The 24,826-nt window shown below is 59.7% G+C and overlaps 1 protein-coding gene across 50 annotated transcripts in view; it reads right to left on the bottom strand.

Annotated features, from left to right (window-relative positions):
- CCDC57 (coiled-coil domain containing 57) overlaps nt 1-18,690 on the bottom strand; it is a 97,551-nt gene extending 78,861 nt beyond the window's left edge. For all 50 annotated transcript variants that reach the window (XR_014820533.1, XR_014820531.1, XR_014820519.1 and 47 more), the window contains exons 1-3: nt 18,631-18,690; nt 5,343-5,763; nt 3,922-4,030 (exon numbers count right to left, since the gene is read on the bottom strand). Coding sequence is in view for 19 of the 50 variants with exons in the window: in XM_084983266.1 (XP_084839392.1) it covers nt 3,922-4,030; nt 5,343-5,763; nt 18,631-18,676 (576 nt within the window). In the remaining 31 variants the exon portion in view is untranslated. The remainder of the gene's footprint in view (nt 1-3,921; nt 4,031-5,342; nt 5,764-18,630) is intronic.
- Between the last annotated feature and the right edge of the window lie 6,136 nt (nt 18,691-24,826).

Below are 24,826 nucleotides of genomic sequence, written 5' to 3'. Positions count from 1 at the left end.
CACAGCGACTCCATCCGGCACCGTGCTGAGCGGGGCGCAGATGACACTCATTCCCGCGGGCCAGCTGCCCAGACGCCGGCCAGCGCGAGGAGCTCACGCCAGGGACGAGGCGGTGAGGACCGGCTTGAAGTCACGGACAGCACAGCACACTAGCGGATTCGAGATCTCTGACCAAGTAACAGCACCTGCTTTTTTCTTTTCGGCTGCCCCTGCGGCATGCACAAGTTCCAGGGCCAGGGATCAAAACTGCGCCACGGCGGCAACCAGAGCCACAGCAGTGGCAAGGCCAGGTCCTTAACCCACTGAGCCACCAGGGACCTCCCCAGGGGCCTGCCTTGAAGAGGCCTGGACAACTCCCAAGAAGGGGGTCTGGGGGAGGCCGATACACACACAGCAGCCTCCCCGCCATCCTCAGCGACACTGCGCAGAAACACAGCTACAGACACGAGCGTCACACTTTCTAATCCTCTGCGAAGCGAGATGCAGTAGGGGCACGCGAGAGACTGGGATCAGGACAGAAGGATCCCAGGTCGCTCCTTCCAGCACTCTTCACAACAGCGAAGCCCTTGGTCCTGCCCCAGGTTCCGCAGGCCGCGGCCGCCAGGGGGCAGGAGGCCCGCAGGCCCGCGGCGGGAAGCAGTTGGTGCGAAGGCAACGAGGCGCTGCGTCCAAGGCCAGCCGGCCCACGCCTCACCACCCTCTCTGCTGCCCCCACCCCGTCTGACGTCCCCTCCCCTTCCTGGTCCTTGCATTCAAGGCTCACCCTTTGGGGAGCCCCAGGCTCTCAGCTCTGAACCTGTGACGCCCCCACCTCCCACGCAGCCTGACCAGCCCCACCCCGACCCCCCGCTCCCTGCTGGGCTCCCGAGGTCGGCCCTCAGCTCCAAAGCGCCTGCCTCGTGGCCCGCCTGCCCTCTCAGCGTGTGTCCCCACCTGCCCGCTGCTGTGGGGCTCAGCCCACCTCTCACCAGTGCTGCAGCAGCCTCGGGGCCCCACAGCCTGTCCTCAGTGCAACAGCAGAGGACCCTTTAAAAAGCACCCAAGAGCGTCTCCGCTCACCTGGAGCACAGGCCTCCCCCGAGGGCCTGGGAGGGCCACGCCGCCCCGCCTCGGCCTGGGGAACCTGAACTCTGGCCCCAGGCACCCGTGCTCCCTCCCACACCCCCGGCACCTGCAGGCTTGCGCTCACATGTCCTCTTCCCCCCCGGGGCCCCGCCTCCGTGTCCCTCCGTGGCTTCCCCCCAGGGACGGTGCTGTTCCGCCTGCACTGTGCACCCAGGGCGGGCGGGGCCGGTGCTCAGGCCCAACCCTGGGCCCGGGGCGGGGGCCTGGCAGAGACCGTTTGTTACAGGATGAGTAAGCCCATGAGCTGTTCTGTTTCTCCTCCAATGGCTTCTAATCCTGTGACTGCCAACCAGCAAGGGAAAAGCTTCCCCAAGTCCACCGTCTACAACCTGCAGGCCCAACCAAGCGCTAAGCAGGGTAACTCGGTGCCTGTCGTCTTCTGTTTCTTTCCCGAAGGAAAGCTCACTGTCAGCACTGAGTGCGTTCACCCTCCGACGGGTGGAAAGTGTGCCCACAGAGCCTCAAACGGAGACAGCAAAGCGGCTAGGGAAGCCCCAAGGCGGACAGAGGCGGCGTGGGCCCGGCTGCCCGGCCCAGAGAGCCCCTGGCAATGGGGGAGCCGGGCGCCCTCTCCTTCGCTCCGGAGACAGCGCCGGAGTGAAAACCCAGTCTGGAGCGCCCTCCTCACGGCCGCGAGGGCGCAAAGCCAGAACGAGCCTGAGTCTCAGCAAGGGCTGCGTGTGGACAGGCGGGGCTGCCCCCAGAGACCCAGGCCAGCAGCCACAGCTCCCCCGGGTCACCGCTGCCTCCCAGGGCCACGGCCCCCGCCTGGCCGGAGCCCTTCCGAAGCGCCGTCTTTGGAAGCCTCCCTTGAGGGACACGAGTCACAGCTGGGCTTTTCCTGGCCACCCAGCTTAGGCCCCAGTGACCTTGGGCTGTTTCCAAAAGTCAGACTGGCCCCGAGGATCCCACAGGAAAGCCCTCCGAGGAAGCTCAGGGAAGGGCGTCGCGCGCAGCACCGAGGACGGGGCTTCCAGACCCGGGCGGAGGCGGGGGGGTGGGGGTGGGGGGGGCGCTCTCTGCCGCCGGCCACGCGGGAGGCTCGGGCAGGTGCCTGTCTACCCTGACCGATGGGCACAGCATGGCTCACGATGCTGCCCTATCTCAGGGCACTGGCGCGGGGCCGAGGATGGCGGGGCGGGGGGGGGCTGTCCTTGAGAACTGCGGGGCCCTGCCCAGCACAGAGCAGCACAGGCCGGTGTAGGAACACACCTGCCCCACGGCACGTCTCCTGGGAAACCAGGGCCCGAGCTCGGGTCCAGTGGCTCACTCAGCATCACTCCGAGGGCACAGCAAGGCTGACGTCTAGATCCAGTTCCTTCTCCAATATCACAGACACGAGGCTAAAAATAAGGCGTGAGTAGTTGCCCCAAGACAGGCCGACAGCGCCCGAGTTCACACGTTTGGGTGTCTCGGGCTCAAATGACAGCTATGCCACTTACTAAGATGGGTCCTGGGCGGGTTACTTAACACCTCTGGACCTCAGGCCCCCGTGTCTGTAAAATGTAGATCAAAACTGGCCTCTGCCGGAGTTCCCTTCGTGGTTCAGTGGTTAACAAACCCAACTAGGAACCATGAGGATGCGGGTTCAATCCCTGGCCTTGCTCAGTAGGTCGGGGATCCAGTGTTGCCGTGAGCTATGGCGTAGGCCGGCAGCTGCAGCTCCCATTCAGCCCGTAGCCTGGGAACTGCCATGTGCCGCAGGTGTGGCCCTAAAAAGACAAAGCAACAACAGTAACAACAAACGGGTTGAGCAGATAAATTCACCCCCCTGCTCGAGGAGCGTCATGGAGGCAGTTTCCATCAACACCAGCCACTGCTTCGATGACGCAAGTTCGGCGCCTCCTGGGAAGAGACCAAGGGACCCCAGGCCCCTGCACGCGCGCAGCTCTGCTGGACGTGCGCTTTGGCCGCACATGTGAAGGAGAGGCTCCCGCAAACCCCACACAGCTTAGACCTGCGGAGGTGGAGGCCGAGTTTCAAGGACACCGAGGAGAAATCTGGGTGACAGGTTTAAGTGTCACCAGTCAGCTGACGCATCTATATTTAAACTTATGATCATTTACTGTTTTGTTGAAAGAAATGCAGTTACTACAGTTTGTGTTCCCAGGTCTTTTCTACAGTAAGTCTCTCTGGATTTAACTTCAAATACCTTTTTCTGAAATAAATAAAGGAGGAAATGTTGATTGATTTCTGAGGAAAGAGAACCCTGGAGTCAGCACCGAGGAAGACTGAGACACCCCATCCCACTTCCTGCAGCCCTCAGGGTACCAGGTGGCGACAAAACGACCATCTTCTCCACCTGGTACAATTCTGCTGTCAGAGCGGGCAGGCGGGCAACCGAGGAGGGACTGGAGCCTCGCTCCACCTGCCAGGCCCCACCTGCCCCTGCAACGAGCCCAGCCCACCTGCTGCACCAGCCCCTGAGACCCCGCCCCCACTGCACCAGCCCCTGAGACCCCCCCACTGCACCAGCCCCTGAGACCCCCCCCACTGCACCAGCCCCTGAGACCCCCCCCACTGCACCAGCCCCTGAGACCCCCCCCACTGCACCAGCCCCTGAGACCCCCCCCTCTGCACCAGCTCCTGAGACCCCCCCGCTGCACCAGCCCCTGAGAACCCCCCCGCTGCACCAGCCCCTGAGACTCCCCCGCTGCACCAGCCCCTGAGAACCCCCCCACTGCACCAGCCCCTGAGACCCCCCCGCTGCACCAGCCCCTGAGAACCCCCCCACTGCACCAGCCCCTGAGACCCCCCCCCAACTGCACCAGCCCCTGAGACCCAGCCCCACCCCACCTGCCGCTGCAGGGCGAGCTCGCCGTCCAGCTCCTCCAGCCTCCGCTCCAGCTTCCACTTCAGGTTTCTGTACTGCTCCTGCTGCTGGTCCAGCTCACTGTTCCTGTCACTGGGTGAAAAACACGGTGTTTGGAAAGTCACAATGAACAGCCTCCAAAGTACACATTTGCAGGGTCACCTGTGCAAACATGAAGTGATAGGTTTCACTTTTGCAGGTGGCTCTGGCAGGACACTTGGGGTCTGCATACCACACGTAGACAGGTGACTGCCTGCAGAAGAGAATGTGACGTGGGACCCAGGCTCTCACGACGTAATTCCCAAAGTGCCCAGGACACAATCAAAAGTACCGGCCATGCCGAGAACCAGGAAAACCTCCACTTGAAGGAGAAAAGAAAACCGACAGACACTAACACCAAGATGACGCGGATGCCGAAATTACCTAACGAGGATTTTAAAGCAACTGTCAAAAACGCTTCAACAAGCAATTTCATATAATCTTTTTTTTTTTTTTTTTTTTTTTTCTGGCCGTGCCCGTGGCATGCGGAAGTCCCCAGGCCAGGGCTCGAACCTGCACCACAGCAGCAACCTGAGCCATAACAGTGACCACACCAGATCCTTAACAGATCCAGTGCACCACAGGAGAACTCCCAGACAGCCTTAAGACAAACGGAAAACAGAGACTCTCAGCAAAGAAAAAGAAAACACAACAAAGAATGAAATGGAAACCTGAGCACTGAAAAGCACCACCCCAAAACGGAGGGCAGTCCGGTTGGGCGGCCGGCGGAGCAAATCCGTCAGAGGAAGAAGGAGGACAGAGCAGCAGAAGCTACGGACCGAGGATCAGGGGAAACGGGCTGAAAACAAATTGAGCAGAAGCTTCAGGGGCCTATGGGAGGAGGACAAAAGAGCTGGCATTCACCCTACTGTCACTGGAGCCCCAGAACGGAAGGAAAAAGAGAGTGGGGCCCAAATGTACTTGAAGAAACAGCGGTTGAAAAGGTTCCAAATACAGTGAAAAGGAACCAAAAGCCCCGGGCAGACGCTTCACAGAAAGACACAAAGCACTTCCAGGCGAGAGCAGAGCGCGGTAGGTGAGGCCTGTCTGCCTCACCTGAGTGGAGCCCCCAGGACCTGAGGGCGCCTTCAGGGCCTCAGCCCACGTGCCTCGAGGTAGCTCGCTCAGTTTTGAATGGAATCCGTATCTCACCTCATCGAAATAATCATAAGCTCAAATACGCGTTATGAAAATGATATAGATTTGCAATTCATGCGAGATTCCAAACAGCTAAACCCCGAGAGACGCCCGGGTGCGGGTGCGGGTGCGGGGGCCGGCGCGCCCGCCCTGGACCAACAGTGGGCGGGGCCGAGGCCGGGGGCGGGGCCGAGGGCCGGGGCGGGGCCGAGGGCGGGGCGCCCCTCACCTGTGCACCCGCTCCAGCTCCAGGCGATGCTCCCGCAGCCTCTGCTCCTGCTGCTGCTGCGCGTCCTCCAGCCGCCGGGCCTCGCGGGCCAGCGCCTGCCTCAGCTTGGCCACCTCGATCTGGAGCTCGCTCACCTCGGCCTGCCGGGCCTCCTCCAGGCCGCGGGCCCGGGCGAAGGCGGCGTCGTAGCGCTCCAGCTCGCGGTCCCGCTCCTCCAGCACCTGCAGGTTGTAGACGAAGTCCTCCTGCAGGCGCCGCAGCTTCGCCTGCGCCTCCTCCAGCTGGCGCTGAGCGTCCTGCAGGGCGGCCTCCTGCACCTGCCAGCGCCGAGCCTGCAGCGCCCGCCACTCCTCCTCCTTGCGAGCCAGCAGGGCGTCCAGGGCCTGGTCCTGGGGCCCAGGCGGGGGCGGCATCTCGGCTGCTGCAGCAAAGAGAAGGCGCGGGTCGGGTTCACCATTAGGAACCCCGACTTTCACCTCAGATCCCCGCCCAAGTGGCCGCTGTCCCGGAAGCGGGAGGATGCCCTGGCCGGTCACCGCTGTCCAGCCACACCGAGTCCTGCAGGGCCAGGCCGCTCCCACCGCCCTTCCTGCCCCCGCTCTCCTGGAGAGTCACCACCCAGGACCAGGTACCTCGTCCTCCGCTTCTGACCTGCTAAGCACCGATACTTTCCCAAACAATAAAGTGCCAGAAAAAAATGAACTAAAAAACCCCAGATATACGTTCCACCTTTTTTTTTTTTTTTTTTTTTTTTTGGTCTTTTTGCTATTTCTTGGGCCGCTCCTGCGGCATATGGAGGTTCCCAGGCTAGGGGTCAAATCGGAGCTGTAGCCACCGGCCTACGCCAGAGCCACAGCAACGTGGGATCCGAGCCGCGTCTGCAAGCTACACCACAGCTCACGGCAACGCCGGATCGTTAACCCACTGAGCAAGGGCAGGGACCGAACCCGCAACCTCATGGTTCCTAGTCGGATTCGTTAACCACTGCGCCACCACGGGAACTCCTGTTCCACTTTTGAAAGTATTAAACAGCATACAACTGCGTTGTCAAACTGCCCACAAGCATCTGAGCCCCCCCCACCCTGCCCCGGTCTGCCGAGGACGACCTGCCAGGGGCCGGGCTGCCCAGGCCACAGCACACCCCCCCCCCACCACCGGCACCTGCAGAACTCTCCCAGTGCAGCCGGCTGGCAGGGAAGGGGTGGATTCCGATGGGAAAAGCCACTTGGTGGGGGCCCTCCTGGCCTGGACCCACGGGCTGGGCCTGAAGCTTTGCTGCACAACCAGCCTGGAGGGTGGCCGGCTGACAGAGGTGCCCTGGCATCTTCCGGGGTTGGGGGTGTGAGAATGAAACTCTGCTCTGAGCGGCTTTCCGGGGGCTGGGTGGAGGGACAGGCATCTTGTCCCCAAAGAATCTGAAATGTCTGATTCGTTTGATTTGTTTGTTTGTGGCCTTGGCCTCGACATGAAGAAGCTCCCGGGCCAGGGCTGGAACCTGCACCAAAGCAGCAACAATGCTTAACCCCACTGAGCCACACAGGAACGCCTGATTCTGTTTTTTTTTAACCCTTTCCTTCTAGGCTTTTTATTTCTATTAAAAATATTTTTAATTGAAGTATTGTTCCTTTACATTATTATGTTAGCTTCAGGCGCACAACATAGCAATTCAATATTTCTTCCTCCAGGCTTTTATTTTAATGATTTTTTTTCCATTATAGCTGGTTTACAGTGTTCTGTCAATTTTCTACTGCACAGCAAGGTGACCCAGGCACACATATGCGTATATATTCTTTTTTCTCGCATTGTCAGGCTCCGTCACAAGTGACTGGATATGGTTCCCGAAGCCACACAGCAGGATCTCCTTGCTTATACCTTCCGAAGGCAGTAGTTTGCTGATTCATTTTATTTTGTTTTTGTGTTTCTCTCTTTTTAGGGCCACACCCATGGTATATGGAGGTTCCCAGGCTAGAAGTCCAATCAGAGCTGTGGCTGACAGCCTACGCCAGGGCCACAGCCACGCGGGATCCGAGCCGCATCTTCGGCCTACACCACAGCTCACGGTAACGCCGGATCCTTACCCCGCCAAGCGAGGCTGGGGATCGAACCCACATCCTCATGGATGACAGTCAGGCGCGTTGACTGCTGAGCCACCGCGGGGACTCCTGCCCATTCACTTTAAACAGGTCTTTTTTAAGAAGAAAAAGACACAGTGTCCCAGGTGGTCTCAAGCCACAGGGAAATACACACTCACAGGCCCTGGGGCAGAGGAGCGAGCACTCGGGGCCTGTGAGAGCACCTGTGAGCTGGAGAGGCCCCCCAGCCCCTCCCGAGGGGCACCAGCAGCATCAGTACTGGTCCCCCTGGGTCACGGCAAACATCCAGACTCGGAAACAGGAACAAGAGAACTCGGGGCGGGGGGGGGGGGGTTCTTCTTTTAAAACTAAACAGAATTCTTTTTTTTTTAATTATTTTCTCTTAATAATGATTTTTCTTTTTTCCATTGTAGCTGGTTTACAGTGTTCTGTCAATTGTCTACTGCACAGCAAGGTGACCCAGGCACATACACGTACACATTCTTCAAAAACTAAACAGAATTCTTGATCCAGCAAACACTCTCTAACCCATTTTATTTATTCATTTATTTCGGTCTTTTCTAGGGCCTCTTCCCACAGCATATGCAGGTTCCCAGGCTAGGGGTCGAATCGGAGCTGCAGCCGCCAGCCTACACCACAGCCACAGCCATGCAGGATCCCAGCCGCATCTGCGACCTACACCACAGCTCACAGCAACACTGGATCCTTAACCCCGTGAGCAAGGCCAGGGATGGAACCCGCAACCTCGTGGTTCCTAGTCGGATTCGCTAACCCCTGCGCCACGACGGGAACTCCCTTCTCTAACCCGTTTTAAAAGAACCCTACTTTTTAGAGACACGAGGTTCACTTCAGTCCTGAAATTACTGATAACAAAACCCAACAACTGCTCCACAATGAAACATTATCTTTAAAACCCAGTGGAAGGGGAAGCGGAAAATTTTTTCCTTTACCCAGCAGCACTCTGAGAGCACTGGTTTTACTGCGATCCAGCTCTCGGCGGGACTGCAGAGCTGCTGCCACTCCACAGCCCACATCCCTGCTCAGTTTATGAGCTGAGAGCCCTCTGCCCCGTGATCACTAATATGGCCACTAGCAGAACACATAAAACAACAGAGAAAGACAAAACAAAAACCCCAGAACCCCACCAAAAAATGATCTATGTAGTCAGAATGAGTGCTACAGGAGTTCCCTGGTGGCCTGGGGGGTTAAGGATCTACTGTTGTCCTGCTGAGGCAGAGGTTCGATCCCTGGCCCAGGTACTTCTATATGCTGTGGGCGCAGCCAGAAAAAAAAAAAAAAAAAAAAAAAGAATTACGACTATAACATCTTGGTAACGAAATGAAGAAAACAGTAAGGGAGGAAGTGTCATAATGGCCTGGGCTGGTGTTTAGAGAATCCCTAAATATTCCGTCAGGACCAAAGAAAAACAGGGTGTGTTTTCTGGGAGAAGATGCATGTTGTGTGCCAGGATGCCCAGCAGACACAAAAGCTTTTCTTTTTTTTTTTTACCTTTTCTAGGGCCGCTCCTGTGGCATATGGAGGTTCCCAGGCTAGGGGTTGAATCGGAGCTGTAGCTGCCGGCCTACACCACAGCCACAGCAACGCGGGATCCAAGCTGCACCTGCGACCTACACCACAGCTCACGGCAACACCGGATCTTTAACCCACTGAGCAAGGGCAGGGATTGAACCCGCCACCTCCTGGTTCCTAGTTGGATTCGTTAACCACTGCGCCACGACGGGAACTCCCCACAAAAGCTTTTTCGACATTTGTTATCTCTGCACTTAAAACACAGAAAGTAAAATAAAAAAACACAACACAGGAGTTCCCGTCGTGGCTCAGCAATAACGAATCCGGCTAGTACCCATGAGGATGCAGGTTCGATCCCTGGCCCCGCTCAGTGGGTTAAGGATCTGGCATTGCTGTGAGGCTGTGGGGTAGGCTGGCAGCTGCAGCTCTGATTAGACCCCTAGCCTGGGAACCTCCATATGCTGCCGGTGTGGCCCTGAAAAAAAGCCAAAAAAAGGGAGAAGAAAACACAACAGGATGAACGTTAGCGGTGAGCAACAGAGGCCACGTATTTGGTGAGCACTGAGCAACGCGTCTAAGGGCTTGCTGGAAGGCAAAGCGCAGAGGAAGACAGGGTCCGTCCTAGGATTTGCACGTTTCATAAGGAAAAAGCAAGGCAATGTCTCAGGAGAAGCCCTGGCATTTCGATCCAGACGAATTCCTTATGCAGTTCTTCCTGTGAGAGCCCAGCGGGGCGCGCTTTCTCTCCACAGGGCAGTCGGGGTTACAGGGTGGCTGGTGAAAGCGGCTGCAGAAGACAAAAGGCCGAGTCTGGCCAAAGGCCAGTCTTGTGCAGGGTGCCTTCTCCGCACCAGGTGACAAGGCCGACCATTGCTTCAGGCTGGTCCCACAGCCCCAAGCTTCCGGCGTTCAAGAGGAACTCAGTCTGGTCCACACACACAGCAAAGTCCAACACTGACGCACCTTGGTTTGCAGCAAAGAGGGGCTTGATTCTCCAGATGGTGGAGGGAGGGAAATGGAGCTGAAATCCACCTCCCCAGAGGCCGCGGGCTCAGGGCATTAGGGCATCAGGAAAAAAGGGCAGGCGGTCAGAGGCCTTCCTGCTGTGGCCCCACAGCCTCGCTCAGCGGGTTAAGGATCCGGCCGTGCGGTGAGCTGCGGTGTCGGTCGCGGACACGGCTCGGATCCCGCGTTGCAGCGGCTGCAGTGCAGGCTGGCAGCTGTAACTGTGATTTCACCCCTGGCCTGGGAACCTCCACATGCCGTGTGTGCAGCCCTAAAAGGACCTTGAAAAAAGACAGCAGGCGGTCAGAGGCCTGGGGAGGGGGGGTGAGGAAAGGGGGCTGGGAGGAGGTGTGGGACTGCCCGGCACAGGTCTAACTAAGCCACAGCCCCTGCCCGCTCGGAGGGTGGAGGTGTCGCCCGCGCCCCCACGCCAAGCTGGAGGGTCCGAGGCCCCAGCCAGTCTGAACCGGCAGCGCCCGGCACTCGACTCAGGCAGACTCAGGCAGACGGCTTTCTTTCTGGTCTTAAAGGTCCTGGGACGACCTTGATTAGTGGAGGCAGGTGCAGGGTTTGACGAATCCTCGGGCGCAGCTTCGTGGCATCCCGACCCACCAGGTGTGGGGAGCTCCCGGCCGGCGAAGGCGAGACGTGGACGCCAGTGTCCCCCTGCGCGCGCACCCCTTGCCCTGCGTCGCGTCCTCCTAAGAAGCTGGCGGCCCGGTCAGCAGAGCGCCTGCCGGAGCTGCCGCTGCTGAAGCTGAGGCTCCGCAGGGCGGAGGGACCCTGATTTTCCGCGTCGGTCGGAAGCGGAGGCCACCACCTGGGCCGGCGGCCCCTCCAGGCGGCGTCTGCGGGGCCGGCACCAGCCCCGGGCGGTCGGTGTGGGAACCGAGGTGAACGCGGGACGCCCGCCCGCCGGCTCGCTGGCGTCCGCGGGGACCTGGGGGCGCTTGGTGGAGGCGACGCCGGCGTCGGAGCGAGCGCAGGTGGGAGGGCGGTCAGGGCCCTAACCGCGGGGCGGCGCGGGGGCTCCGCGCGGGGCTCGCAGCAGAGCGGGCCCCGCCTCCTGCCCGGCCGCGCCCAGCACAGCGGGCCCCGCGCGCCCCCGGCGGGCTCGCTCCGTCGGTCGGTCTGTCCCCGGCGGGGACAGACGGAAGCCCCGCCCACCGGCTTGTTCAAAGTTCGACGGCGGGGCCGCTCGCCCGTCGCCCTTCCCTGCCCCTCCACACGGCAGCCCCCAGGAGGCGCTCCCAAGCTGCGTAACTTTGCGGGGACACTGTCACACCACACACACAACCGTGGGGCTCCGGCAGAAGAGCTGGGGTGGCAGGGATCTCTGCTCCCCGGTCCCCGCCCTCCAAACCACCCCTTCCTCCCAAGGCTGGAGTCTCCGCCACGTGGCTCCACCCCCAGGGGATGGGCCCGCACCTGCTGAGGCGCCGGCCCACCTGGGCTACCCTACCCGCCATGGTTTCCCCCACTCCGGCCCCTGCACTCGGCCCCAAGCCTCCACCCTTCAGAGTCGTCCCAAGAGCTGTGATCACTTGACCCTTAAGCGTGTTAAGGGTGTACCAAGGAACTAGGGGCAAACGAAGGACAATTACTTTAAAAAGTTTTGATTTCACGGAGTTCCCGTCATGGCACATCGGAAACGGAAACGAATCCAACTAGGAACCATGAGGTTGTGGGTTCGATCCCTGGCCCCGCTCAGTGGGTTAAGGATCTGGCATTGCCGTGAGCTGTGGTGTAGGTCGCAGACGTGGCTCAGATCTCACATTGCTATGGCTCTGGCATGGGCCGGCAGCAACAGCTCCGATTTGGCCCTTAGCCTGGGAACCTCCATATGCCATGGGTGCGGCCCTAAAAGGACAAAAGACAAAAAAAAAATTTTGATTCCAGGAGTTCCCTGGTGGCACAATAGGTTAAGGATCTGGCCTTGTCACGGCAGCAGCTCAGTCGCTGCTGTGGTGAAGGTTTGATTCCTGGCCCAAGAACTTCCACATGCCGCAGCAGGTACGGCCAAAAAAAGTTTTCAATCAGTAAAAACTGGAGGTACTGGGTTCAAATTCAGTCAGTGACCAAGTACTTCCCCCAAGTAGACAGCAAAGGAGGTCCTCGTCTATGTCCCGAGTCACACTCTGTCCCGTACGCCAGTCCCTGGCCCCTTGAAGGAGATAACAAGCATTTTACTCCAACTCCATTTCGAGTGGGAATCACTGTAGCCAGAAAAATAATGATACCAAGTAGTGGAAAATTCCCTCCCTCAGACCCAGCAATCTTTCTTAAATTCCACTTAACAAGTATTCAGGAGCTCCTGCTGTGGCGCAACAGGATCAGCAGCGTCTCTGCAGCACCAGGAAGCAGGTTCAACCCCCAGCCAGGCGAGTGTGTTCAAGGATCTGGTGTGCCCGCAGCAGCACGGTAGGTTGAAAGTGCAGCTCAGATATGACACCTGGCCTGGGAACTCCAAGGTCAGGTCAGGCAGGCCCCCAAGCCCAGGACCCCTGGGAAGCAGGTCAGGCCGGCCCCCAAGCCCAGGACCCCTGGGAAGCAGGTCAGGCCGGCCCCCAAGCCCAGGACCCCTGGGAAGCAGGTCAGGCCGGCCCCCCAAGGCCAGGACCCCTGGGAAGCAGGTCAGGCCGGCCCCCAAGCCCAGGACCCCTGGGAAGCAGGTCAGGCCGGCCCCCCAAGCCCAGGACCCCTGGGAAGCAGGTCAGGCCGGCCCGCAAGCCCAGGACCCCCGGGAAGCAGGTCAGGCCACCAAGCTCAGGGAAAGTGCATCAAGGAACAATAAGGCGATGCGGTGACCTCCACGGCTGGGAGTTCACCCACTACCCGCCTAACGCCTGGCCCCCCAAACCCTAACATTCACACAAACCCGCTGACTGCGGTGGGGCTGGTGCACAGCCGAGCGGGTTCTGGGCTCCGGCACAGGCCTGTCGGCAGAAATCAGTGCACACACAGGCCACGAACCGGGATTCAAGCAAATACACAACCTTCGATGGCGCCGATGCCGTGCCCGGGCGAAGTGCAGTGAGTCATCGCTGCGCTGCCTCAACAGTGCACCAGGCCTGCGAGGAAGGGCCTCCCTCCTCTGAGGACCGCCCTGTGTGCCCTGTCCCGTGCCAGGCGCCCTGCCACCAGGCTCGCCTCTTAAAGGCATGGTCACACAGCCACCCACGGGAGTTACGGCACGGAAATCTGGACACGTGACCCTGTGCCCGTGGCTTGGGGCCTTTTCAAAGTAAAGCTGCACCTGTTTGGCACAGGATTCAAAGATCCCTAGGGTGGCCTGGCCCGTCTTGCCCACCACACCCAGCACAGCTCCCTCTGCAGCTCCGGTGGCTCCCCAGAGACAGCTTTGGCCGTGCAGGCCCCCCCTCCCCGTGCCCCATACACCCAGCACTGATGCTCCCTGCCTTCCTACCCCCTCACAGACAGCCTGCCTGCCTCTGTCATCACAAATCCTGAAGCCCCAAGGCCGAAGTTAATCCGCTTTTATTAAATGTCACCGATTCACGATCCGGAGCCAGTCTGTCAGCCAACCAGCGGATGCCCCAGCAGGCACCCAGGGTTCAGGAGGAACCACGCAAAACTTCTGGGGAAACAGCAGAAACCTCCAGAAAGGCGGGGCAGCACACTGGCAACTCAGCTCTGCCCACAGCGTTCATGGTCCCTACGAAAACCAGCGGGGTCAGCAGGGGACGGGCCGGGTCACCTCATCTCTGACTTTCTTATCTGTAAAATGCTGGGCTTTTTTTTAAACTCAGTGCATTGTATTACATTTACAGCTCTACAACGAACATCACAACCCAATGAAAATGCTGAGCTTTCTAACTTTCCGTTTTGAATCTAAGGGGGATGTCTGCCTGTCAGGTCTGAAAGGCACCTGCAAATCCCTGGGTCTTCGCAAGGTGGAAATGACTCCTCGTGAAAGCCATGCTTCCCACACGAGGAAGCCGGGCAGGCTGCAGCCAGACACAAGCAGCAGAGGCCCCGCCGGGAAGACCCCCTCAGCCGCCAGATGACACAGCGGAGCCGGACCAGCTGGGACACGCGCGGGGCCCCAGCCCGGTCAGATCAAAGGGAGCCGCGAGAGGGTGGCCGACGAGGGAGAGAGACTCGGCGCCCTTTCCCAGACCGGGTGGGAGCTGCGCCCGGGGCCACAGCCAAGCATCCCCAAGCCAGCAGCGCACTCAAGAGAAGAGGCAAAAGATGGGCCCGAAGTCGCTGCGAGGAGGAGCCGTGCCGAAGAGCCAGAGCCTCCCGAGCGCAGTGGGCCCTGCAGAGCGGCCGGTCCTGCCCGGCAGGGGCCGCCCCCCAGCGAGGGGGCTGCAGGGGCTGCGAGCGGGATACACGGGGAGGAGGCCCCAGAGGAAGACGCCCTCCACGCCACCCTCAGGCCTCGCCGAGCACCGGGTGGGCAGAGGAAAGCACAGCCATCAGAGAGGAAGCCCAGGCTCCCCACCTGCAGCTGCGACAGCGGAACTAATCCCACTTTCGTTGGTCTGACCAAAAACGTGGAGGAATTGTTTTAGAACATGCACTTGAAAGTGCGCCCTTGGGAAAGCATTGCATGACCTCAATAACATATAAGCAGCTGCAGACGCTAGCATTTACGCAAAAGGACCGTTTGTTGCCAAGGCTGAAAGTCAGTCCCCAGACGCTCGCAAACGCGCCACGTAGGCGCACTGGCTGAGCAGAGAGACACCCAAAGCAAGGTCCCTTCCCCCCTTCCTCTGAAAGACTGAGGTGCCTTTGGCTTTCCACCCAAACACCTTTTTTTTTTTTTTTTTTTTTTTGTCTTTTTAGGGCTGCACCAGTGCCATATAGAAGTTCCCAGGCTAGGGGTCTAATCGGAGCTGTAGCTGCCGGCCTACACCACAGCCACAGCCACATGGGACCCAAGCTGCGTCTGCGACCTACACCACAGCTCACGGCAACGCCAGATCCTTAACCCACGGATCGAGGCCAGGGATTGAACCTGCAACCTCATGGATGCTAGTCGGATTTGTTTCCACTGAGCCATGACGGGAACTCCCCAAACACCATTCCTTATGCAGAAGAACCCAGGTCTGCCTCGGTCAAGAATACTGTCCTGTTGTTGCTCTGCAAACATATTTAACAAGCTGAACTGACAAAACATTTTTGTGGGACTTGAAAGTCCAGAGGTGGCTCGTCTCGGCCTCAGGACAGGGACTCAGTGTCGCACCCTCTGGAATCCCAGCATGGGCCTCGGGAACTCAACTCAGTGCAGGGGATCTTTCGGGTGCTCTGGGGGATGAAAATTAGGGGCCTGTGATCCCAAGCCTCTCCTCCTGCCCTTCACTGACTGCCAAATAGTCCCACCACCATGTGCAAAGCCTGAAATGAGAGAGGTAAGCAGCAGACGGACCTCAGTTCCACGGCAGGAACTTGCTGGGGGAGAGAACACTGCTGCATTGAGAGGAATGAAATGCTTTACTTGAATTTACAGCTGCCTTGCCCCCTTCTAAAAAAAGTAAATGGGGAGTTCCCACCGTGGCTCAGTAGAAATGAAGCTGACGAGTATCCATGAGGATGCAGGTTCGATCCCTGGCCTCCATCCGTGGGTTAAGGATCCGGCGTTGCCATGAGCTGTGGTTTAAGATGCAGATGTGGCTCAGCTCCCGCATTGCTGTGGCTGTGGTGTAGGCGGGCAGCTGCAACTCCGATTTGACCCCTAGCCTGGGAACTTCCAAATCTGCAAGAGCAGCCCTAAAAAGCAGGGGAAAAAAAGTACACAAATGAGAGAGAAAAAGAGAAGTCCAACAGCGTGTACTTAAGAGCTCTGCTAACTTTTAGAACCACATAAATGCGTCACATCCTGAAACTTAAAATCAGTAAGGACTCACGGTGAAATATAATCAGAAACAAATAAACCTATAACTTCATTATAAATTAACGACGTAAACACTATAGCGACTCTGTAAAACAGTATCTTGACTACCTGTCCTAAGGATAAAAACAAACACGCGCAGGCATATATCCTGCTCTAGGTAAGTCGGTTTTTTTTTTTTTTTTTTGTCTTTTTTTAGCTATTTCTTGGGCCGATCCCACGGCATATGGAGGTGCCTAGGGGTCCAGTCGGAGCTGTAGCCACCAGCCTACGCCAGAGCCACAGCAACTCGGGATCCGAGCCGCGTCTGCAACCTACACCACAGCTCACGGCAACGCCGGATCGTTAACCCACTGAGCAAGGGCAGGGACCGAACCCGCAACCTCATGGTTCCTAGTCGGATTCGTTAACCACTGCGCCACGACGGGAACTCCTGTCGGTTTGTTTTTCTCGGAAACACGGATGGGCAGCCCCGAACCTACTTTACGTGCAGGCTAGCGCCGAGCGGGAGGGTACCCACGCCGAGGACAACAGGAGCCAGATTTCGAGAGGAAGAGAAATGTGCGACGAACCCTGCGGTGACGGACTGGAACTGGAGATCTCAGTATAAACTCGGGGTTTTTAAAATTATTATTTTATTATTATTTTTTTTTTTTTTTAGGGCCATACTCGCAGCATATGGAGGTTCCCAGGCTAGGGTTCAAATTCAGAGCTGCAGCTGGCTGCCGGCCTCCACCACAGCCACAGCAATGCGGGAGCTGAGCCGGGTTTGTGACCTGTGATGCAGCTTGTGGCAACGCAGGATCCTGAACCCACCGAGTGGGGCCAGGGATCGACCCTGCATCCTCATGGATACGCGTTGGGCTCGCTACCCCTGAGCCACAGCGGGAACTCCTAAACCCAGTTTTGAACACACGCTGACATGTGGATCTAGAAATAGATACAGATGTATATACAGGGCGTGCAGTGTCCTGGCTCCCGGCTCCTCCCGCCGAGAAAGCCAAAAAGCAATGACACTCCAGCAGCACACCTCCCCACATCTTGGTTTATGGAAAACACCTTCTCAACTAAAAGGAGCCAACACTCCTCACAGAAATGCCTGATTCCAGCCTAGGTCAAAGAAGCACTGATGAGTCTGGGACATCTTTTGGTGTCAAACATGAGGAGGTGCTCAAACTGTTGGGGACAAGGACACAGGGTAAAAGGACATAAAAACCAAACAGAACGGGCCAGATCTGGACAACAAGAGCATCAAAATAAATGATAGGAATGGATTATAACCTGTGAAACAAACATAGAATTAAAATGTCTACACCAACATAAACAACTGAATAAATTAAAACATGGAAGATTCGTCCTTACGGTAGAATTCCCACTAATAGGAGTTCCTGTCATGGCTCAGCGGAAATGAACCTGACTAGGAACCATGAGGATTTGGGTTTGATCCCTGGCCTCACTCCGTGGGTGAAGGATCCGGCGTTGCCGTGAGCTGTGGTGTAGGTTGCAGACGTGGCTCAGATCTGGCATTGCTGTGGCTGTGGTGCAGGCCAGTAGCTGTAGCTCCGATTTGACCCCTAGCCTGGGAACCTCCACACGCTGAGGGTGTGGCCCTAAAAAGACAAAAAAAAGAAAAAGATTCCAACTAATAAAAGCAGAAGAAATAATGTGAATGGAAATATCATCGCCTGGCAAGTACATTTATAATTTTTTTCAGAAAATGCTCACCTCCAGATGACTGGCAGTGTGGTTAGAAACAAGCTATGTACATAGTTTCAGAGTATCTCCCCACAAAATATTTACTATAGATAAAGGGGGAAATGGAAGCTTAATGATGCAAACACCTTGTAGATATCACCTAGGACAAAGGACCAAAGTTAGTATCAGAAGTAATAGGAACATCTAGACACTTAGGATGGAGGACAATGTGACAAAAAGAAAGTACACATGTGTGTGTGACTGGGTCTCTTTGATGTACTGTAGAAAACTGACAGAACACTGTAAACCAGCTATAACGGGAAAAATAAAAATCATTTTAAAAGAAGTAATAGGACAAACTGGCATCATGTGCCTCCTGAGAGGGTGCAGAGAAAACACCATTCCACTGGTAAGGTTTTTCTCACCAAAAATACAAGTTATCGTAAGGGAACTTTGATAAACCCAAAGTGAGGAGCATTCTGCGAGACAACTGACTCATAAAGGTCAAGGAAAGACTGGGCAACTGCTCCAGATTAAGGAATGAGAAAACGAAGAAAACACGGATGGTCCTAGCTTGGATTCTGTAAACAGGTAAAGTCGTCGCAAGATAACTGCTGAGTTTGAATAAATCCTGTATATTTAGACTTTTGCAACTTGTATGTGAGTCTCAAATAACAAAGAATCACTCTGGACCAGCCTGCCTGGCCTTGGACCCGAGCTCGCCGGCTGCGGAACCGGCTGCGGAACCGGCTGCGGAACCCGGCAAAGCCTCTCGGCTCCGCAGCGCCCCGCTCTTCAGGCACCTGGTAGGGGCGAGTTAGGGAACCGCGAGTTCCCAAAACAAAGCGCGACGCCCACGAACGCCTCCAGTGCCCCGACCCCGGCGGCCGGCCGGGCGCTGCAGGGAACAGATGAGCAGGGAACAGCCCCAGCTCGGTGAACAGGGCTCCGCCGGCCAGCACCGATCGCGCACCCAGCCACGCACGGTGGGCCGGCACGACTCCGGTTTTCCAAGGAAAGCACGACACCCGCAACAGGTGGCCCGAGAGGCCGCGCCCTCCCGCGCTGCGGTCCCCCACGCCCTGCACCGCCCGCGCCCGCGCCTCACCCGGAACGCCAGCCGCGAGCAGCCTCTGGTCCCGCCGCGTTGCCATGGTGACCTGAGTCCGTCGGCCGAGGTCCGGGCGCGCTCGGTGCAGCGCTCGGGTCCCGCCGGCCAGAAACGCGAGCTCCGGCGCCGGGTTCCGGGCTCCTCCCGCCCCCTCCTCCCACCGGACTCGGGCGGATCCGCCCAGGGAGGAAGGCCTCGGACTATCCAGGGCCCGGGGTCCTGGGGTGGACGGGCGGCGGCCGAGGCTCCTCGCAGGGACGGTCCTCCCTCGCCCAGCGGGACTCCGCGATCCCGCCCGCCTCGTAGCCCCAGGCTGTTGGTGGCTCCGGACGGGGCGGGGCGGGACTGGACCTGGCAGCGGTGGGGCCCGGGATGCGAGGGGCGTGGGGGTCCTGGGGCTGCACGTGGGCTGGAGCACAGTTACCGCGGGGCGAACGCCCGGGCCCACAGGACGTGGGGCGTCTCTCCCTGCAGCGTGGCTCCTCCAGCCGTGGAAGAGGCCGACACGGCATCCCGGGCGAGGCCGCTGGCCGCTGGTGCAGAGCGGGGGATGCCCTTTGTTCGGAGCTGTGTTGCACAGTGTGCTTGGCTTGTTTGGATTCTTGAGTTTGTGTGCCCTCATAACCTGTGCGTTTGGTGTTAATGTGTTCAATTAAGAGTTAAAAAAAGAAAAAAAAAACTCTCACAGAGGCAACAAGCAAACTTTACGCCAAGGCCCCCACCCCGTGCTTAGGGACACCCTCCCCAGCATCCGAGGTTCCACCCAGGCTGAAGGGAAGGCAGCTGTCCCAACCAATGGAGACACCCACGCTCAGCCTCCCCGCCAGTGGCACCACAGGGCTCCGGGCAAGGATGGGCACAGAGGGGTGGGGGGGACACAGTCTTGGGTCCAGTCCCTCCTCTCCAACGGTGTTTTCTCCACCCCAGCAGCCTTCTGGCTGCCCAGGGCAGTCCCCAAGCTGGTCCTGCCACTCCTGGATGAGCATCCCAACCCGGCTGACAGTAAGAACGGCTCTGCTTTAGGAGGCAGCTCTTGAGGGAAGTCCAGGGGGTATTAAATATCAGGCAGATCAATAATTCAAGACCCGTGGAAAGTGGAAGGTGTGAGCCTATGGGTGCAGAGAGCAGGTGAAAACAGCTCGGCCTGCCTGGAGGAGCCACAAAAGGTTCCCACGACCTTTAACCTACATCCTTCAGGCCCTGGGCAACCTTGCTGCCTCCAGACCTGGTTACCTGCCTGACAGTCCTGGTTCGAGTCCTAGTTCTACTTGTGGTTGCCAAGAGGAGGGGATGGCGGGGACTGGGGGTTTGGGGTTAGTAGATGCAAACGGTCGCACTGGGAGTGGATAAGCAATGAGATCCTGCTGCACAGCACAGGGAGCCGCATCTGATCACTTGCAACGGAACCTGATGGAGGATAATGTGGGAAAAGAATGTATGTATGCGTATAACTGGGCACTTGCTGTACAGCAGAAATCGGTGGAACATGGTGAATCAACAATAGTAAACATTTCTTTAATTTAATTTTATTTTTTTGCCTTTTAGGGCCGCACCAGCGGCATATAGAAGTTCCCGGGCTAGGGGTCGAATCAGAGCTACAGCTGCTGGCCTACGCCACAGCCACAGCCACGCAGAATCCGAGCTGAATCTGCAACCTACACCACAGCCCACAGCAACGTCAGATCCTTAACCCACTGAATGAGGCCAGGGATGGAACCCACAACCTCGTGGTTCCTAGTCGGATTCATTTCTGCTGCGCCATGACGGGAACTCCCAATACATTTTTTTAAATCCTAGCTCTGCTTCAGCCTTATTACAACTTCCTGGGACTCTGCTTCTTCATAAAGCAGGGACAACGCCCAGTGGATGCCCATGGATCTGAGGATCAGAAGCTACACAAGGGCTGGTTCAGCCCCGGGGAAGGGGCTCTGGGGTGTGTCTATGCAAAGCCGAGGGGCCAGAGGACGTGCTCCTTTGAATAAAGATAAACAGGAACAATGAACACAGGCTCTGTACCTCACCGTCCATGCCCTGAGACCCACCCCAGCAGAGCCCTGTCCCCGCAGAAGCCCCCACTAACGCCAACCCAGACTCCGACCCTAGCACGAATCCCAAGGGTAGCCCAGGTGGAGCGTGGCCTTGCTTCCCGCGGCAGGGCCAGCTCCCACCACTTCAACTGCCCAGCATCCCAGAACCTCTGACTCCCTCACCTAGCCCCACCTAAGGCTTCTGAGGGGCCAGGCCCGGAGAGATGTGGCACACACACCTGCGCCCGGGCGTCACACAGCCACAGAACAGCAGAGCCAGCGGTGGTGGTGGGGTCGCCACCCTGCAAGGGGCCTCGTCACTCCTGGCCGGCCCCGTAGCCCCTCCAAGGTCTTCCATCTGGAGTTCTGGGGCTCTGGAGCCCGGCCCCTTATCTGTGCCTCACATCCAGGAGCCCAGTGGGGGTGGAGAAGGGACATGCTGACACCAGGCCCTGGCATGGGCCGTCTCTGCCCATCTCACTGCCTTGTGTGCCCGGCGCCTCTGTACTGCCCAGTCCCCGGGCAGGCCCCTCACACCCCGCTCACCTGACCAGCCTTCAGTGACCTCCCACCCAGTGGCCCCCTGGCCATCAGGGGCTCCTGTCCGCTGAGCCCACAAGGCCAAGGCCGGCAGCAACGCACAGTGGGCCCTCGTTTCTGCTCTGACTGCTCTCTGCCCGGCTCCCTGCCCTGTCACCACACAGGTCCAGGCAGACCCACACCCTTCCCGCTCTGCCCAGAATGCCCTCTGCCCCCCTGCAAGCCGGGTGACCTCCGGCCGGCCTGCCGCACCCCCCCTCCCCCGATGCCCAGGGCTGGCTGGCCATGCGTCTGTCCTGTGGTAGCAGTGACAGGAACCACAGGCCAGGGCTTGAGGCAGCAGCTCTGGAGGCCACAAGCCGCAGTCAAGGTGCCTGTGGGGCTCTGGTCCCGCCCAAGGCCCCGCTGGGACCCTGACCCGCCTCCTCCCTCAGCGGCAGAGGCGTCACCCCACGGCCTCCCTCCCCCCTGCCGTCTCGCATGTTCTTTCCCACGGACGCAGGTCCCCACCCTGCTCCAGCGTGACCTCTGCCTCACCGACTCCACCTGGGTCGCCCCACGGCCGTGAAGCTCGCCCCACAGCACTGGGACCGAATGCTCTGGAAGAGACCACCCCTGAGGCGGTCAGGCGGCTTTGGCCAGGCCAGCCTCCCTCAGGCCACCCTGAGGTCACCGTCACAGATGCGAGACAGGACAGTGGCTGCTGAGGGCCTGCCCAGCCCCCTCGCGACCGGTGTAGCCAGGACCCGGCTGACTGCGCGCCCCAGGCCGCCAGCTCCTGCTGGTGCGGGAGCAGCAACACGCAGCAGCCCTGACGGCGGCCCAGCGCCCGGCCGGGACCTCCCCGGCTTGCCCTGGGGGGCCCTGCTGCCCTGTCTCATCGTCCCCTCAGAGTCACCTCACAGATGGGGAACCCGAGGCTGGGGTCCAGGCGTGGCCGAAGCTACCAGCCTGCGCCCATCAGCAGGCCCCGCGCCCAAGCCCAGAGCCAACGCTGACACGGGGGGCAGGCTGGGTGGTTGTGGGGGCAGAAACCAGGACAGTGCCCATCAGGGGACAGAACAGAGCCTGACCTTGGTGGCCATCGAGGGAGCCCTGGGTGGGCAGCCTGGCCTGGCAGCTGGAGGTCCCCCCGGGACGGAGGATGTGGGGAGCGCCAGGGGCGGGCCCAGGAGGCCCCGCTTGGACTGCCTGTGACTTCAGGACCTTCCTCCGGTCTTTGGCCTCAGGGCTCACGGTGCTGGGAGCACAGGATCTGGGTGGGGCAGGCTTGGCACCGACCTGCGTGGCCACGAGCAGGTCAGTTCCCCCTCGGGTTAGGAGGGCGCCTGCAATGGCCGCTCCACTGGTTCACAGGCCCCAGGGCAGGAAAGGCCGGGCTGCCACCTGGGCCTCTGCGTGTCCTTCTGAGCCTCAGAAGGGCAAACCCCTGGTGGGGCCGGAGGAAACAGCAACCAGCAGGGGGCTCCAGTGGGAGATGTCTTTCACCTCTACAGGTGCCAGGTTGTGGCCTATCGGCCGGAAGATTCCCTGCTGCCTGCAAACCGGGGGGGGGGGGTCAGGGGGAAGAAAGACTGGTGGGGGGGGCATCCTCACGGCCCCACAGCCAGGAAGGGACTTTGGTGGGAAGGTCAGTAATCCTGGAAGGGACAGGAGAGGGGACCAGGGAGCCCAGTGTGGCCATATCCTAGAGGTCAAGGCCTGGACCATGGACACGGGATGCTCGCAGGTGGGCACCAGGAGGGGCTGCGCCTTGCAGGTCAGTGTAGCCCCACACAGTACTGCCCAGGACGCTGGTGCCCCCACCGCAGCCTGCGAGGGGGTTCTGGGGCCTGGGGGCTCCTGGAGAGTTTGCCTGTCACCGAATCCCCAGAGGCCATGAGGTCCACCCTCCGGGGTGAAACAAGGGCAGGGGGGGGTGGGGGTGGGGGCAGCGGCCAAGCACAGTGGGGACAGGACGCCTTCCTGACTGGGCCACCCTCTCCCGGCTCCCCCAGGCCCTGGGCCGCGCTCGCTGTGCTGAGTCACTGGGAGCCGAGCGCTGCGGTCGGCGCAGGAAGGTTGGGCAAGGCCTCGGCCTCCCGGCAGCTGGCACACAGCCCAGCCCCAGCCCCGTCCCTCCGCCCCACGGTGGCTCCCTGGCTGGCTCCTGGCCAAGGCCTGGCTGCAACCCCCAGCTGGCCTGGACAGCACTCCTGGAAGGGACGTGGTGAAGGTGGAAGGGGGCGCGGGCTGCGACTCCCACCCTGCACCTCAGGAGAACCTTCCAGGGTTTCCGTGTGCCGGGCAGGGGCTACAACCTCTGTCCCCTGGGGCTGAGATTAGGGGGTTAGTGGGGAGCTGTAACTCCAGGTGCCACCTGGAAGCGGGCAGCCCGGGTGAGCGAGCCTGATCCCTAGAGAGCGAAGTCGGGAAACAAGGGGGCCCACAGCTGGCTCAGCCCTCAGCAGGTACGAAGATCCCCAGTGAGCGGGAGGTCAGGGCCAAGAGCGTGGGCTAAGTTACCGGGGCCACCGGGCAGCCCACCTGAGCAGCGGATGCCTCAACGGTGGCCTGGGCCAGCAGGTGGAGGCCTGGGCCAGGAGCGGGATGGGAGGCTCCCTCCAGCCGTGGCACAGGGCACGGGCTGCAGGGTGGCGAGGAGGCCGGACCATGCGTGGAGGCGCCAGTTCCTGAAATCCCCACTGGTCATCGCGAAGGGCCAGCCTGGGCCAGGCCCACCAGCAGAGGGGCCCCCGCAGCCCACCCCCAACAGACTCTGTCCCCAGTCCTTCCCTGCCTGGCCGCTCCACCGCTCTTAGCAACACCTCCCTCAGGCCACGGCTGGTGGGGGGCAGACAGCGGCAGGCTGCGGGGTGGGGGGTGCACGGGGAGGAGACCCCGAGGAAGAACGGGCCTGTAGGAAGCCAGCAGAGCGGCTGTCTGCTGGGCGCCTGACCTGGGCGGCTTCCGGCAGGAGGGGAGGCGTGGGCAGTGGGGCCCATGGCTGGAAGGTCCAGGAGGCCTCAGGGAGAGGAGGGTGTGGACACAGGGAGCAAAGAGGGAGGTGGGAGGCTCCGGCTGGTGAGCAGCACGAAAGGACAGTTCCCACCCTGACCCACGCACCCCCAGGTCCCAGGCCCACCCCAGGACCTAGCCGGGCTCTGAGGAGGGGCAGAGGGAGCCCTGACCCCCTCCTGCCCTCAGCCCCCAGCTCGGGATGGAGCAGGGGCAACAGAGCCCTAGCGTCGCCGGCGGGGAGTGGATGAAGAGGACTGGGTCTGAGGGCCTGGGGCAGCAGGTGGGGGCAGGGAGAGCCCAAACCCTAGGGGCTTGCCCTATCCAGCCTCCAGGCCAAGAGGTTGGGCTGAGAGCCAAGGGCTGTGCCCCCACCCACCGGCCCACCTGCCCAGCCTGATCCCAGGGAGAGATGGGTCTCTTGCATGGCCTGACCTGGCCTGGCCTCCCTAGGCGAGTGGCCTTCTGCTCCACATCCATCAGTAGGGCCTCCGGCTCGAGGCTGCTCATCGGCCCCCTGTGGCCCACAGGCTGGAGAGGACAAGGGTGGGGGCAGGGCTTTGCGGCTCTGGGAGTAGGAAGGGGAGCCTGCGGCAGCCTCTGGACCCAAGGGAGGCCTCTGTCCTGCA

The sequence above is a fragment of the Sus scrofa genome, chromosome 12 (assembly GCF_054392235.1).
Source record: "Sus scrofa isolate SSC_HxYL_T2T_F1_AM1 chromosome 12, Sscrofa_HxYL_maternal_Yorkshire_Landrace_v2.0, whole genome shotgun sequence".
NCBI classification, from domain to species: Eukaryota; Metazoa; Chordata; class Mammalia; order Artiodactyla; family Suidae; genus Sus; species Sus scrofa.
Note: the sequence above shows the minus strand (reverse complement) of the source record. Positions and strands in the feature narration are given on the sequence as shown.